The sequence below is a fragment of the Cryptomeria japonica genome, chromosome 5 (genome assembly GCF_030272615.1).
Source record: "Cryptomeria japonica chromosome 5, Sugi_1.0, whole genome shotgun sequence".
Taxonomy (NCBI): Eukaryota; Viridiplantae; Streptophyta; class Pinopsida; order Cupressales; family Cupressaceae; genus Cryptomeria; species Cryptomeria japonica.
Genome location: NC_081409.1, coordinates 32,449,183 through 32,466,045, shown reverse-complemented (window position 1 = coordinate 32,466,045; position 16,863 = coordinate 32,449,183). Strand labels below are relative to the sequence as shown.

At 36.2% G+C, this 16,863-nt stretch overlaps 1 protein-coding gene across 9 annotated transcripts in view; it reads left to right on the top strand.

Annotated features, from left to right (window-relative positions):
* LOC131057390 (uncharacterized) overlaps positions 1-16,863 on the top strand; it is a 208,873-nt gene that overhangs the window by 130,349 nt on the left and 61,661 nt on the right. For all 9 annotated transcript variants that reach the window (XM_059221075.1, XM_057991557.2, XM_059221072.1 and 6 more), the window contains exon 7: positions 2,795-2,945. In XM_059221075.1, coding sequence (XP_059077058.1) covers positions 2,795-2,945 — 151 coding nt within the window. The remainder of the gene's footprint in view (positions 1-2,794; positions 2,946-16,863) is intronic.

The following is a 16,863-nucleotide window of genomic DNA, read 5'->3' as shown; positions in this document are numbered from 1 at the left end:
TTTGACCAGAGAAATAGTGATGAAATCATGATCTGCAATCACAATTGATCTCATTATCTGGCAATTTTTGGTGTTTTTTTTGGCTGTATCAATTGTTCATTTTTTCAAAAGCTCTAACCTACACCACCCACTTTGAAAACATTGTTTTAATTTCTGCCTTATGGTCCACTTCATTGATGCATGTAAAGTGTTGAGAAGGAAATTTGCATTCCATATTCATGCCACTTGAATGTTTTAAAATACCCGACCCCTAAAAAACCGTGAACAATACTTCTAGTATTAGTATCTTAGATCAGCAATAAAATTCAAGGCAATTAGAGTGGTCTCCAAATTGTATTTATGGCTGTAGTCTCAGACTATAATAGAATTCATAGGGAATAATAATTGCCAATACATACCGTCCTACCACTTCCTAGAAGCTCACAATTGTTAATTATTAATGTTTATGTGTGTCTATATGCTCTGAATTAGTTACAATTGAAATCCATAGGTTGTCTCAAAGCAACAAAACAGCATGTAGAAGATAATTAAAATGAAATTTGCAAATTTTCCCCCAAAATTATTCATGCCTTCAAACTTCCTCGTGGCTTCTGATGTCAAACTAGACTAAAGATTTTTTGGAAAAGGTCATGAAAGGCTGACTTAAATGCTAATGCAGATTCGATCATAATGCCACGTCAAAAGGACTTTCCGTGGACACGTTGCATATCAAGTTCCGATGCAAGTAAGGTTAAATGTAACTGGTGTTTGAATGATATCATTGGTGGTATTTATCGTTTCAAATGGCATTTGGTGAAGGAGGTAGGTCATGACAGCACAAGTTGCAAAGAATGCCTTGCAAATGTCACATTTCAGTCAAAACAAGCTATTCTAGCAATTTTTGAGGGTAAGGCAAAAGGCAAGAACTGGGATAGAAATAGCTTCTAATTCTTTAGATGTAAGGAGCAATCATTTAAATGAGCAAGGTGGTGCACAATAGTATTTCAAAGAATCTGGGTCAACACCTAAACCAGTGATCCAATCATAGGTGGAGGAAACATTAATTCTTTCTTCGTACCTCGTAGTACACTTGGAGGATCACAAACCTCTTTGGAGAGTATAGGATAGATGAAGAATGTCTATGAATAAACAAAGAAGGCAATTGCAAATTTCTGGTACTTCTCTAGCTTGTCATTCCATGTTGCTAGGTCAGCATATTGGCAAGGTATGGTGAACGCTATTGCAACTGTGGGTCTTGTGTTCAAAGCCCCATCTTACGAGATAGTGAGGGTTGGTATGTTCAATGATGCAGTACAAGATGTTAATGATGCTGTTACTATACATTGATTAGAGTGAGTAAAGATTGGTTGCACCATTATGTTAGAAAGTTGGACAAATAGAAGGAACCGAACCCTCATCAACTTCCTTGTCTTTTGTGATATAGACACTATTTCAGAATTCTGTGGATGCATCGGATACAATCAAATCTGCAGCTACATTGTTTGAGATGTTTAACCTAGTGGTCAAAGATGTAGGGCCGGAAAATGTGGTTCAAATTATTGTTAATTGTCACCATCTAGTTATTATTTATGCACTATGAAGTGTGCTTTGTGAAATGCAATGTAATCACCTCTATGAATATAAACAACAAAAATATATTTTCTACAATTCATGGGTTAAACTCTATTTTATTTGCAATCTATATATCTGTGATATGGAAATGCCCTAAAATTAAAAAAAAAAGAGTAGTTTTTGTCTCTTTTTCTACAATTTTTTATGTTTTTTAAAAAAGTCTGATGTTGCACGATATTTTTTTCAAAAATCTTATACTTTTGGTTTGGTTATTTTTTCCCCAAGTGATTTTTGTTGCTATGGTTTGCATAATGTAGGGTCAAAACCAAGCAAATGTATGGTACCAATTCTGTTTGCAATGATGAAAGCAAAAACATACACTATGCAATAAATATCAACAACCCTAATACAACCTTAAAAAATAACCATCTGAATATTTCCATTTTTCAAATATGAAGTTAAAATAGTAGGATTAGAGGATACAACTTTATAGAATTCCTTATCCAAAATTAACACACAATGTATGCTCTTGACCAAATCTTGAAATTCAAAGGTTGTTCGGTTGGAAGGTGCTAATTAGCAGGTCAGAGGATGATGGGCAGCTAATTGACTGAACCCTAATACCTGATAGTACTAGGGCAGCAAGAAAGAGTAACTGAAAGGAGAGATACAATCACAAGATAAAGCTTGTAGATGTCGGTTGCCAAATGTGTCAAATAATAAGAGTGTGATCTTGACAGTGATCTGATAAGGCTTTGTTGTATAACTGAGTAATAACCTGAAACCATAGTGATAGTTTGTGAGATGGGTCAAGAAGAATGGAATGCGTACTGTGATTGTATGTGTTTGAAGACGTTTAAGAGGGAGGTGCCTTGTGATACATGAATTTGTGTGCGGTTACAACACAATGGACAGACATGCAATCACACACATGCACAGTTATGCACACACATGCATAGGCACACATATACATAGGCACACGTGCATGCACGTGATGCACATGCAATCACATAGACACACACACAATACGGGTATATTTATATCTGTTTTCACTTTGAACTTTCATAATGTAATTTATTTGCTAATTAATATTGAGAAACAAATAAAATTTGATAATGACATTGGTGGACACATAAATATGCTTGTTAGATAGTGATTTTCAAATTCCTTTCTAAATTGTTTATGTAGGAAATCAATATCCCTGGATTGTCTAATTAGGAGGTGTATCTTCTTCTAATAATAGGAAGACACGTACCTGTATTCATTCACCTGGAAGTCCGCCTATGATTCCAGAAGATCTTTCTGCAGAAAGCTTATCATCTGTTTTGACAGGAGCGAGAATTGTGTACTTTGATGGGCGTCTTCCGGACATAGCTCATATTGTTGCAAAAGAGGTAGCATTTGCCACTCCTGTTTCTTTATTTAAATTTTTGAAACAAAAACACTATGTGAATAAAAGACATTCATTACTTGTTGAGTCTAGGAAGAGTGGTATTTGGGTAGGTTGGTGTTTATTGGCAACATAGAAATACAAGCTGACATTCTTTTCTTCTTGTCAGTGGTCAGAAATAATGGGAATATGTATGTTGATTTCTATGACATTGAGTTTGTGTTATAATAATATGTTTTATAGTGAGTACAATGATATGAAGACCTCTGTGAAATATGCCCTAGGACCAGACTTATGCAAGCTATGAATTTTGCACAGTTGCTACTTGTTATTATCCTTGTTTTTTCTCAAATTATCATCAGTGGAGGTGCTGGATGTGATGAATTTAGTAGCCTAAAAAATGATCAATCTTTTAAATTATAGGATTATTATCAAATTGAAGGAAGCATCCATGCTTGCATATTTTTCTCTGCAAGGTCTACAAATGAATCTCTATATTTTCCCCCTTTTTTAAGAAATTGCTATAGCTAAGAGACAGTTGATTTGAATCATCTACACATCTTCATTAGATAAGCTGCATTTAACACATCTGATTAAATAGAAAATCCAGAGGATCTATATATCTGCACAAAACATCAAATGCTACCAATTTGATCAAAAGGAAGGCCTCGAGTCCTAAGTACTTCAGGTTTATAATTTTAAAATGTTTCTCCTTTCAGATGTTTTTGCTTTTTCTTTTACTTTTTAAGTGGGCTATCTGCTTTATAGATCCATTTGGCACCATATAGATATTTCTGACTCTTATTAGTGGTGAGTAGAGAAATCTTGCAATTCTGGCCATTAGGAGTTTTATGGTGTAATAGGAGCCTTCTACAATGGTTTCCAGTATACTCAGTCATGCAACTCTGAAAATGTTTGATTACACTATTGTTAAGTACAGAAAAACCACCAAGTGAATGCACCCTAAGCTTTATAAGAGTATCACCAATGTATACGCTAAAAATAGGTCAAACCATAATAGAAGAAACAATTGAACTGACATTCAAATTATAGCCTAGCCTAGGTCCTTTGCATGTGATCAATCTAGGATCTTCCAAAGTATTAGCATATAGAGCATTGCCATTTAAGATTACGAGGAAACAACTTAAAGTTAGGGATTTCATCTCTGGTCATAACTCACCCTGAAACTTATTTAGAATATTAGTACCCATATACTCATTCTCTTATTATTCAACTGAACATATATGAGACATCTAGCTAGAGGTACATCCTAAATACACCTGAAGCCTACAAATTGATGATGAAGAAACTCTAGAACTGCTAAGGGCCATTACTTAATTCCATCATGTCCTCTATTCAGGTCTAAAATAGTTCATAATAGGCCCTATGTAATGTTTGCTTAGTAGTTTTAACATTTTATTCGAAATGCATTTCAAAAGGGTCTTTGGATGTAATTTAAAGCATTTTTTAATGTTTGGATGGAAAGATAAATAAAAATAATGTTATATCCTCTTCTTAGCTAGGTTGGTCCAACAACTCGTAAAAGGTGTTTTTAAAGTTTTAAACACTCCAATTATTTAATGTAATAAAAAAAAAGAAAATGATATAATATATTTAAAATCTAAATCTGGCTTCTAGTCTTGGGCCAACCAGTATGGTAGTAAATAAATAAAAAGTAAAATGTTAAAAAGGTCAAACAATTTAGCTCCTCATGGCCAGCAGTGTCCTGAATTCTACACCTTCCGGTTGATACAAAATGAAACAAATTCTAGGATACAATTGTTTATTCAAAGCCTCATGAAGCTGAGGGATATTAACTTGAAGACTAGCTTCACAACAAGAATATGAAACTGCTGCTCATCCATTTTAACTCTAAATAAATTTTGTATGTTTTAGATTTTAAATTTTTTTTGCACTTTTCAAAATATATAGAGAGATTTGACATATCTCAGATTTAATACTTGAAAGCTTATACTGGTTCCAACTTGCTTTGGATTTGCACTCTCTAACACAGAATGAAATACATTGGGTATCCTATTCTCTCTTGAAAGGAAATCTTATTTGATGACTCAAATAGTATCACCCCATGGTTTTGGTAGTCAGGTCTTGAATGTGTTTCGGATAACTCATTGAATGTATGTGATTTTGCTGGTACCATAAGGGGCCTTACATATAGCAAGCTAGAGTTATGTTCCTGCAAGATTTCTAAGAAAATCCTAGTATCTAAAATCTCAGTAACATCAGATTTAGCAATAAGAATTGATGCATTTCAACCAACTTAAATTCGTTCCAACATAAAATTCAACAGAGTAGGGATTATAAAGCTAAACTAAGACCTAAATGAAAATTTGTTGATAGAAATAGATAAGATCCAAAATGGTAATCAAATTTTGTTTCACCAGACTATATCACAACTACAACAAAATAGATTTAATCTTTAGAGGAATACTTCAGATTTTCAGACCACTAGTCATTCATTAAATATTTAAAACCGTTCAACATTGCAAATTAATAAACAATTAATGATTTGTTGGTTGAAAATTTTGTACACTTGGGAAGATGTGCAAAATTGTGGTTTCAGCCATAGTGTGAGAGTGTAAAACTCTCCTAATTTAGGGAAGGCTCCCCCTTTGCTTTCTAATTCAACAATTCAAAAATAAACTCTAACTCTAAATCTATTCTAAATCTGGGTGTAACTCTGTCTTGCTCTCTTTTTTCAGAAAAAGACACTTATTCTTTTCTCTTCTTTTAGAAAAGAATCACAGTTGAAAGCACAAATGATTAATGAAGTAAACTAAATAAAGAAGCAAAGTTTCCATAAAGGCACAAAGTCCTCCGTTGCTTCTCTGGGATGGGAAAGCAGAAAGAAAGATCAAAGTCATCAACTATCTACGCTCCCATCAACCTTTTTAGATGATTTTCTGGTAACTAAGCAAAGTTTGTAGCAGCTCAAAGTCTAACTACATGATGAACCTCTTATGCACAAACATAGAAAATAAAAGCAACACAAAGCTTGCAGGTTACCCCTTTTGCTTGAGCGTCCTACAATAGTTTCAGACGTGACAAGCAACTCAAAGTCTGCAGTTTCAAATCTTAAAACCAATCTAAAACTCTAAACACAATAAGCAGCTCAAATTCTGCAAGATTGAGCTTGAATTCTTCTTGTATAACACCTCAAAACTTACAATCAATCTCCAGAAAATGCGTCATATAACACCTTGAATCAACACAAAGTTTGAAAGCAATTTGCCTCTTTTAATTGATTGCAATTTGATTTACAACTAAGCTCAAAGTCTTAGAGTGTACATACAAACTAGCAGAGTTTTGTTGCATTGCCAAAAAGATATATATTACAATAGACCCCATCAAGTATTTATAGGAGAGGACCCTGGAGAAAAATGGTGGGAGGATCCTAACTAACTCGAGAAATTTTCTCAACCACCATGACTTATTCGAACTACGGTCCTAATTTAACTCAACTTGTAGCTGTCTTACATGTAATTACATTTTACAAAAGTGCAAGTGAAAGCAACACTTGCAATTACAAAACTTGCTTTTACATGTAACTTGTCAAAACAAAATTACAAATACACAATCGAAACTATTCTATGTGTCTGAAGACACGACTCTAATTAAATGACATCTTGAACTGGAACAAAAACTTGCACCCTTGATAGTCTTTGTATCTTTAACCAGCGAACTTCAACCTTTCACATGCTTGGAGTAGTACCATTTCTTCAAGAGGGAAAGAGCTGCCTTCCTCTTTTCATGTTATGACCATCTCTGTCTTGAAAGCATTCTATAATTTGCATCCATGAATTGCTGTTGTATCTCTTCTTTTGTTCACTGATGATGAACCCATAACACCTTATTCAAGATGATATTGTTATAAAACAATGCCCATGCCTTGATTTGTTGGTTTGATAGATCATGTGTGCAAACAAGATTGACAAGAGAAGGGGTAAATTGATGCAAAAATGGGCTCACAAGTGAATTTCGGGTTTTGAGGACTGCATTACATGTGTGGAAAAACAAGAGCATCAACTTGCAATTGTGGAGAACAAACATGCAACTTCATTTGTGTAATGGGTAACTACAAGTTTTCACTTGTAATTGGACCTTTAAGACTCATTTTCAAGTGTTTTTGAGTGCATTTTGGACCAATTTCGGGTTCTGGAAGGCTGATTGCAAGTGCAATGAAGGGAAAAACTTTTGCGAAAACATAACTGCGTTCGGATTTTAAAATTCCGATCACAAGTAGACTGAGTTGAACACTCAAAATTGTAAATTTGTAAAAAAAATATTAACTCCTTTTACCAAGGGGTAGATCAATGTTATCATTGTTACTTGTAATCGGGTTTCAAAATCTTGAATACAAGTAAATAGGAAAAATTTGCAAGAGGGGAAAATCATACAAATTTACAAATTGCATTCAAAGAACGAATCAATTTTGGAAGATCTCTTAGAAACCTTGCTGGATGAAATGCCTCGAACAAAAACAAATGAACTTGGGATGACCCGAAATGCTCTGTAAATAGATGAAAGAGCCACCACCTTGATAGTTCTTGCAATAAGTACAACGGTTTTGAAGTCAACCCAAAGCAAAAAAAAAATGGCTTGGAAGAAGAAACCCATTTGGCACCAAACACTTCACATTAAAGGTTGGATGCAAAACACATCACACAAAGGCGGAATACGTGGTCAAATGCCAAGAAACATGGAGCTTAAAGAAGCAAAAATGGAAGCAAAAGACCCCCACGTCGCCATACATTCATGGTGCCACTCCCATGAGAATTGGATTCAAGTTGCAAAGCACCACAAGTTCGCTGCTTCTTGGGGAAAAAAATTATGGTCGGGTTTCTCAAATCCGACCACAAGTAATGGGCACAAAAACTTGGAGCCAAAGAAGCAATCGGGTTATAAAAACCCTGTTACAAGTTTTAATAAGCTCACTTTTCCTTCAATCTTCTAAAATTGGGTTTTAGAGAAGCAAAAACAAATAAAATACTAAAAAGCACTTAAACACTTGAAATCGGGTTTTAAACTCCCTATTACAAGTTAAAAAACAAAAGAAAGTAGGAACTTTTTAAAGAACTTACAAGTTCTCATAAACTTGTATTTTTAAATTTACTTGTAGTTTGACCAAAAAGTTCCTACAAAACAACTTAAAAGACACAAGGGGAAAATGGAAAAGAAAAAACAAATTACAAGTTACACATGTTTTATAAACTTTCACTTGTAATTGCTTGAAAAAACCCGTACAACTTAAAAACAAAATGATCTGTTTACTTGCAAAAGAAGGAAAATTTCACACTTGAAGTCTAGAGGAAAAAACCCGATTTTGAAGAAAAGACCATGTAAATGAACTCAGAAAGCGATGAAATTTGAAACGTGGATCAAGGATGAACCGAAGATTAGTCCAGTTTAGAAAGGAGCAAAAATTTTGCCTCGAAAAGCTTGCCCTAGACTAAAATCTTTAACTTGCAGTGACTTCTCTGAAACCCGAAATTGCACAGAAAGCTAGGAAAATGAAGGCCAAAACTCACCAAAACTTGGACAATGATGGCAAAGACAACCCTTGATGATTTGACACTAACAAACGTGAGTTTTATAGCTCGTAAAACGTGCCTTGGAGACAAAAATGACACATTTTAAGCAAACATTTGTAAGGGTTGCCACACTTTTGAAATTCCAAAAATGAGGACAATAGCTGGCTTTGATTGGGAAACTTCCTTTGATTGTTGGAACGATTGAATGGAGTAGAATCCAAAAGTCTAAGTGGCTTAGTATCTATTGGATTATAGAGTCAAGTAATAAAGACATAGATGACAAGAAGGATGATATGATTGACGCAAAGAAACTACTTAAAACAAGACGCTAACTTGTGCAACTGCACTTATTGAAAATGGAAACCTACCTATCCTAACTAGGCACAATGAAAACCTTTCAAGTGAAGCCTTTCACTGGCTCAACAAAATAATTGCCTTTCTTCAACAGCTTGCAGTATCTTGCATGTTCATGAGCAGCCACAACCAATAGAAGCTCGAACAATTGTACCATAGCTTGATGCATTGCTCCTTGACAAAGATGAACAAATTCACCTTCCTCTTGAAATGAATCATATGTGTTGTTGCTCCAAAGTAGATTTTTGAAACCAGATTGCTCTTGCTTGACTGAAAATGCATGTTTGGCCTTGTTGGTTAACAGATTTTTCACGTAACTCTATATTCTCATGCTCGCGGAGATGACAAATGTAACCACAGTTGAACCAGTCTAACAAATTATTAACTGACTGATTCTCTACTTATTTTACAAGGTGGCAGCTACCTTGTAATGATTTTCAATGAATGAACAAACAACTCATATGCTTTTTACCAGAAAACAAATAAGGAAAGAGCTTTTAACCAAAAAGCTTTGTAAATGCTTTCACAATACTAACAAGTATTTTTTAGATTTTTCAGATTTCCAAATAAAGCTACTATGAAACAGCATTCGCAGATAATATTCCATAGCAACTGAAAATTCAAATCATCCACCGTTTCAATATAAATTCACCAACTGACATCCATTTCAAAGAATAGAAAAGCATCCACACATCATCATTCAAAGATTACGAATATATGAAAGGCACTAGTAGTACTTCTATATCAAAATAGCAGATAACCACATGCATAAAAGTTTTTTGTTCTAAAGAGAAAAACAAAGTTTGCCCAAAAGATCTTTGGAAATTAACTAATCTACCTATTTATAGCTATTACCCTCCTATCTTTTTCGTTTCCAAGAAACGGTTACTAAAGCTAACAATCTTGATCATTACTGTTTCAAAACAAAAATCTTAAAGAGTAACATCAAAATACATGTTGGTTGAAAATTTTGTACACTCGTGAAAGCAAACAAAATTGTGGCTTCAACCACAGTGTGTGAGTATGAAACTCTCCTAATTAAGGGAAGACTCCCCCTATCTATCTAAAACTGAAATAAAAACAAGATGGGACAGCAGTCTTCCTTCTTTCTTCAAGGAAGCCTATATACTTTTCTCTCCTTAGAAAAGTGATAGCAAGAAAATGTATAATAATGGTAACAACTTCAAATGAAAACGAGAGAAAGGAAATGAAGTTACCTGAAAGCTCAAAGACTCCCGTCACTTCCTTTGGGACATGACAACAATATCAGGCTCAAATACTTGACTATTGGAAGTCCTATCTACCCTTTGCTATACTAAATTTTACAACGAATAAAAGACAACAGCTCAAAGACTGGAATAATCTATTCTTTCAACACAAAGATAAGAACTAATGCAAGCTCAAAGACTTGCTGCTATTTCTTATCAAACAATAATTTTTCCTCAAGAATAGACGCAAGCTCAAAGACTTGCTGCTCCTTCTAGAGATTTTCCTATTTTAATTAATCTTCTCTACTTGCAACTCAAAGATTTCAAATCAGATTAGATTAAGCTCCTTTAGAAACACTTTGCATGGAAGAAATAAAAATATTCAAACTCAAACATGTAGCTCGAAGACTCAAAACTTGAGTAACCCTTCTTTATTATTCTTCAAAACTTTCAATTCACATACATAAGCTCAAAGACTTCTTGCTGTAAATTTGGCAGAGTTTTTGCTTGCTTCCAAAAGATAAAGATTACAATAGACTCCTCCAGTATTTATAGAACAGGAGCCTTGAGAAAAAGGTGGGAGGATCCTAACTAACTTGAGAGATTCTCTCAACCACCAAGACTCATTCAATAACTAACTGAGACTTCAATAACTAACTAAGACTTATTTCAAGTTGTTGATGTGTCTGAAATCGCGTTGCTGCAAACTCCATACGGCCAACGCATAATAGAATAGCCAATTGATTATCCTACTCTCTCTTGAGATAAGGAAGTCTCTAATGTTGTTTTCTAAGTTTGATCAAAGGAGACTACCTCAAGGTTTCTTTTGTCAGGTCTTGACTGCGGGATTTTTCAGTGGCTTGATGTGTTTATGCTGGAAACACAAGGGGGACTTACGTTGAACTGGCAATTTATAGATAAGTTTCCTGGAACTTTTATGATCTTTCTATCGGATGATTTCGGTTAGTTTGCTACTGTTTTAATAAGACTGCAGATTTTCTGAATAAAAAAAGGGGAAAAAGGAGGGAAGGATAAAGAGAGAGAGAGACATGAAATGTAAATTCTAACTAAAATAGCAAATTCAGTCAAGCAGACAGACACCTCCGGGAAACTAGACTAAACATCACCAGCTGCTCGAGCACAATGTTTGCATAAATCCAGTGCAATCTTCAAAGGAGAAACTAGATTTTCATATTATCAAGTACGATATTAGAACTTCCACATTCATAGTATGTATTTGATAACCGAACTAAGCATGTAAGGTCCAGATTAACCATGCGGAAAGAAAGGCAATCAACCGTTAATGGTGTGGACTACAAGGATTCTATCAGATGCTTGATTGAAAAACGCTATGTAAAATAAATAGACATAACTGAAAGATTTCTAAATTAAGTGAAGAAGGCGACCATGCACTCACAAGGAAACTTGAAAACAGTCTTAATTCTTTGCATTAATTCCTGTAAATTTCTCCAGAGCTTTCGCAACAATCCAAGAACTTCTTACAAAAAGAGGGAAAACCAGTCCCTTAAATAGGCTTCAAAAAGGATGAATGGCCTAGATTTAATCTAAACAAGTGGCCCAGATTCATCCATAAAGCATGGCTGCCCATACCCATAAATGGGAGGCAAATATCAAAAACCACCCCAAAATGGGCAATAGCTACCTAAAAAGGGATAATTACAGCAATTTGAAATAATCCAAAAAGGTGCATCAAATAAAGCTTTACATTTGTTGACCAAAAGTCAACTGTCACCTTTTTGTGTAAAAGTGCACTTTTAAGATTTGGAGGGAAAAAAGCACTTTTGAGAAATTACTTTCTCTATTTCGGTCTCACACTCCTTTCTAGAAATTGATCCTCGCCATGCAGGTATTCCCGCCATAAATCACAACCTGCTGCCCGTTCCTCGTAAACGTATTCCTGGAACTTGATACACAACTGGAAGAGTAGACTGAATGGAGGCATGGGAGGATGGCGAATTTTGTATTGCATGCCCTTGAGATACTGGTCTACATGCTTTAAACCGTCCTTCCAGTTGGAGCGATTACGCTCAAAGCATAATATGTCTGAATGGAACTGACCAGCAAAACTCAAGTCCTTAGTGGAATAGGAAATCTTATCCGTCCCCAATCTTTCTTCCTAGTCCGACTGGATTGCATTATCGGACAAGTCGTTTATCCACCTTGAAACCATTGATCGGAGGATGGTCTTACCTAGTTCTTGCATGTTTCCCAGAATCACTTCACATGCGTCACTTTCTTTATCAATAATTTCTTTGGTGTCGTTCTTCATGGTGATGGTCCAGTACCACTCCTTAAGAACACTGATTCTATGAGTATCTAGGATGGCGGATAATGTAGGAATTTGCGCGTGTGTCTAGAAAAGAGCTCTCATGAGGGGAAGGGTAGTGGCTGCCACTTCGTGCATGTGAAGGGATTCCTTCTTTACCTCCAATAACTTGACTAGAGTGAGCTCTCGATGGAGGGCCATTTCTTTTACTTCCCTAAGGATCTGCTCTCCCTTTTTCTTGATGTCTTGCATCCATTCCTTGACGGCCTTTGCGGTGTCCCGTACTCCTTCAAATTCAGTTGTGGTCCTTTGCGCCAATGCTGTCGGGGGAATATGGGATTCAGAGGGATTGTGCAATGGCCTTAGGAGTTGATTGATCATGCTGTTCACAAAGTTTAGATTTGGGAGAACTGTCATCAAGACTTGAACAAAATTCATCTATTATGTTTGTGAAAAGTGCTTCATCTAGTTCCTTACTATCTTCTTCATGCACAATATTTCCAAGTTCATAACCTTGAAATATAGATGGAGTCTTCTCATCTTGTTCAACTTGAATGGTTCCTTCATGCTTGTCCATCTTTTCACATCTCATGATATTATTGTCCTCCTTTACCAGCACCTTGGAAAAGTGGCCTTTAGCCTCTTGTTGGGTATCCCCCATGGTATCTGACATGGTCTTTTCTTTTTGTTCAATAGCTTTTTAGAACTGCATAAACCAGATTTGAGAGTCAACAGCTATGTTTGCTTCCTCCTCTTCTTGGAAGAGACCAACAAGATCACTTTGTTCAGATTTGTAATTCTCCATAGTTGCATTTGTTGGTGGTGCCTCAAGAGCAAGCCTTTCTGGTGATGAAGGAAGCTTGTCTTGATTTTCAGCTACATAACTAGGAGCAATATTTGGATATGGCCTCATTGGAATGTCTTCGTCATAAGGGGAAGAGAGAATACACCTTGAGCTATTTGCCTTTTGAGGGCAAGCAAACTCATTAGCCAACCTTTGCACCATAGGATCTGTTCTCTTGGTAGCCTATGATCCTAGTGAAGAGATTTCTTTGGACCCATTTGGCTCTATCTCTATTTTACTCTCAAGGATAAGATCATCTTCAATCTCAACTGCTAAGGTTTGCGCTGCTGCAAGGTCTCTTGGAACAACCCTTCTCAACAAAAAACTTACCTCACGCACTTGAGTATTGATGAAGAAGCACTTCAAATTTTTAGAGGTAGGTTGAGCAATAGCTGGAATTCTGTTAGACAACTTATTGAATTTAGCCACAAACTCTTGCATGGGTTCATGTGACTCCTTTTTCATTTGAGTCAATTGAGCTAACAATGTATGCACGTCCTCTACAAGCTTGAACCTTTCTTCAAACTTTGTTTTGAGTGTAGCCCAATTTGTGATGGTCTGTGGTGCGAGGTGGTAGAACCAATCTGCAACAGCACCTTGGAGTGTCTCAATGAAAAGTATCATTGAAACATCCTCATGTTCCACACCAAGCACACCACAGGCATTATAGAAGGCAGCAATGTGCTCATTTGGGAGTTGTCTTGCATCTCCAAAGAACTTGGGAAAGTTCTTCCTCGAACCATCAGGAAGAGCATGTAAAGGCAGAGTCAGATTCAACGGACCAAAAGCATTTCCCTAGGGACCTTGAGCAACCATCTTACACGTCCCTGGTGAAAGCTTGAAAAACTGCAATTGCAATGAATAGGATACTGGTATACTTCAACCAAAAGCGTGAGAGGCTTTTGGATGTGTATTGTATCCCTAGCAAAGTCGCCAAAAACTGTTGGTTGAAAATTTTGTACGGCTGGGAAGATGTGCAAAATTGTGGTTTCAGCCACAGTGTGTGAGTATAAAATTCTCATAATTTAGGGAAGGCTCCCCCTTTGCTTTCTACTTCAACAATTCAAAAATAAACTCTTAACTCTAAATCTATTCTAAATCTGGGTGAAACTCTGTCTTGTTCTCTTTTTTCAGAAAAGACACTTATTCTTTTCTCTTCTTTCAGAAAAGAATCACAGCTGAAAGCACAAATGATTATTGAAGTAAACTAAATAAAGAAGCAAAGTTTCCATAAAGGCACTAAAAAAAATCGAACTTTCATTGCCCTCAACATCACACCATGTTCGGTACTTTCGTTAGAGATAGCAGGTCGATTAGAGGAAAACGACCTCTCCATGTTGCTGGTAGGAATTGAATAAAAGGATTTCGTTTTGCCCTTGCCGAATTTTATCACGTTTTTCTTGAAAACGTGAAATATCCCCTGTAGTGGATTGATTGAAAAAACAAGGAATATTTGGTGATAACTGACTGTCCAATCTGCGTGCTATGCAGTTTTGTGTTTTGCTTGTTTTGCTGATATGTTGTTTCAAAATTTTCAGATTGGTGTGGAGTTTAACTAACACGCATTTCCCATGAAAGATCAACTACAATCACTTCTAATTAGTGTGTTCCACTCCAGATTAGACACACAATCATGCACCTATAGCTAGCTGACATTATATCAAACGGTTGGCATTTAACTTCAGACAATTCATGTAATTAAAATGCAATCCTGTTCTTCCTTTCTTATTCAAGATGATGATCAATAGGGCCTTACAATAACAATGCTAATGACCAAAACTCAACCCACTTATTACTCAGAATTTTCGAAGACTCGTGACTGTCAAGATTATTACAACCATCTGAAAACAGGACATAGAATGTTGACAAGAACCTGAGAATAAATCGCCTTCCTTGATAGTTGAAGAAGCAATGAATATCCAAGTGATTGAGCCATCTCCATCACCAAATCGAAGAGTTCTCCAAATTCGCCCCTGCTGCTAATGGAGGTCTGATAAACTAATGTGGATCAGCTGCCAGCCTTTAATCTCTTCTCCTAAAATGTTCGCCTTCACCCTTCAAGGGAGGCGCCACCTTCTTTGATAGGATTTGATGCCAATAGGGTGAGTTATGAGCAAATCTGAAGGGAATGGATGGTCTGATACGAATTGTCTTCAGACCTGGTTTGTCACTATCTCCTTTTCAAAATACTCCTTCAAAATGCTTCAAAAGGATCGCCCTTAACTCCTAATGCCAGCGCTGTCCTCCTAGATGTGATACAATGCTCCAATGATGTAGGAACAAAATCGTGGGTTTGGAATGGTGAAACCCAATGTGGATCAGACCTGCAAATCGATCAGATCTCACCTAATTTCACTTCCAATGATCTTCAAATAACATCGCCCTCTTACTTCAATAGGAATCGATGCATTTGGGACAACCAAAGTGATAATCTGAAAACATCATGAATCCCAACTGCCATGAAAATCACAAATAACTCGATAGGCACAATATGGAAGACTGAGTATCTCCCACTCTCAGTTGCAACCCCTTGGAAGATCTGTCACCTCCTCAGTTATGCGAACTATATGGAGTTTTCGTTCCCAAATGATTAATCTGCAGAAACCCTTGGCTCCACAAGTCTACCCAAGAGAAGATATCCAAACAATTGATGATAAACAATGAACCAACTTCCTCTATTTATTCTTTTCACAACCAATTAATTGGTTCCTTCTAGAAGATTCTTCTCTTATCCTGTTATTACACTTTATTATTTTATTACACATATTAATTAATTTAATTGCACTTAAAAATATTATTACATTATAATGAAAGTGCACACGTCTTGCAATACGTGTAATCTCCTTATTTCGCCATATAGTCAAGTAGACACAAAATGTGAAGCCGCAAATCACTGACAACCGACCCCCTAATCAATCTCCTTGGCCTACGAGGGTCAAGTGATAGGCCAATCCTGTGAATGTCTACGGACTAATGAGAAGGGGACATTACAAAATGCCTTCACCTTTTTTAGCGTTTTTCTCAACTTGGGAAGAAAAAGAAATGACGATTTGCACCCCCTTGTGAATGCCGATTTTTAGCTTTAAGCATTTTGATCATTGCTCTTTGTTTTTGAGACCTCTTCTCTAACGATTTTTGGCTCTCAAACATTTAAGAATGTGATTTAAGTGCCCTCCTTTTCGGTGTTTAGTTCAGAGCCAACAAGGCAATTACAAGACTTTCTAAAAACATCCAAACCTTGAAAAATAAAGACCGAACTTTCTATTTGATCACTTTACCCTTTAGAAATATGCTTCTAGATTATTATAGGGGAGAACACGGGGTCAAAAATGATATCTTCTCACTTCGTGGCATTGTAAATGCCGAACTTTGGGTTGCCTAGCAAATATTTTGAAGTTTTTTGATGTTTTGAGGTAATGTTGGGCCTTTCCTCGGCAAGAACCAATAATGACCCTCTATTGGCTCTCTCACGCGGTTAGGCTGGACGGGGTCCCTTTTTGAGATGGGGCGTGGTGTGATACTCACAATAACTGGCGACCCAACTGGGAAATGTTCCTGAAGATTTCAAGGATGACTCTTACAAGACTTTCTAAAAACATCCAAACCCTAAAATAAAAGCCCGAACTTTCTATTTGATCACTTTGCTCTTTAGAAATATGCGTTTGGATTTTATTGGGGAC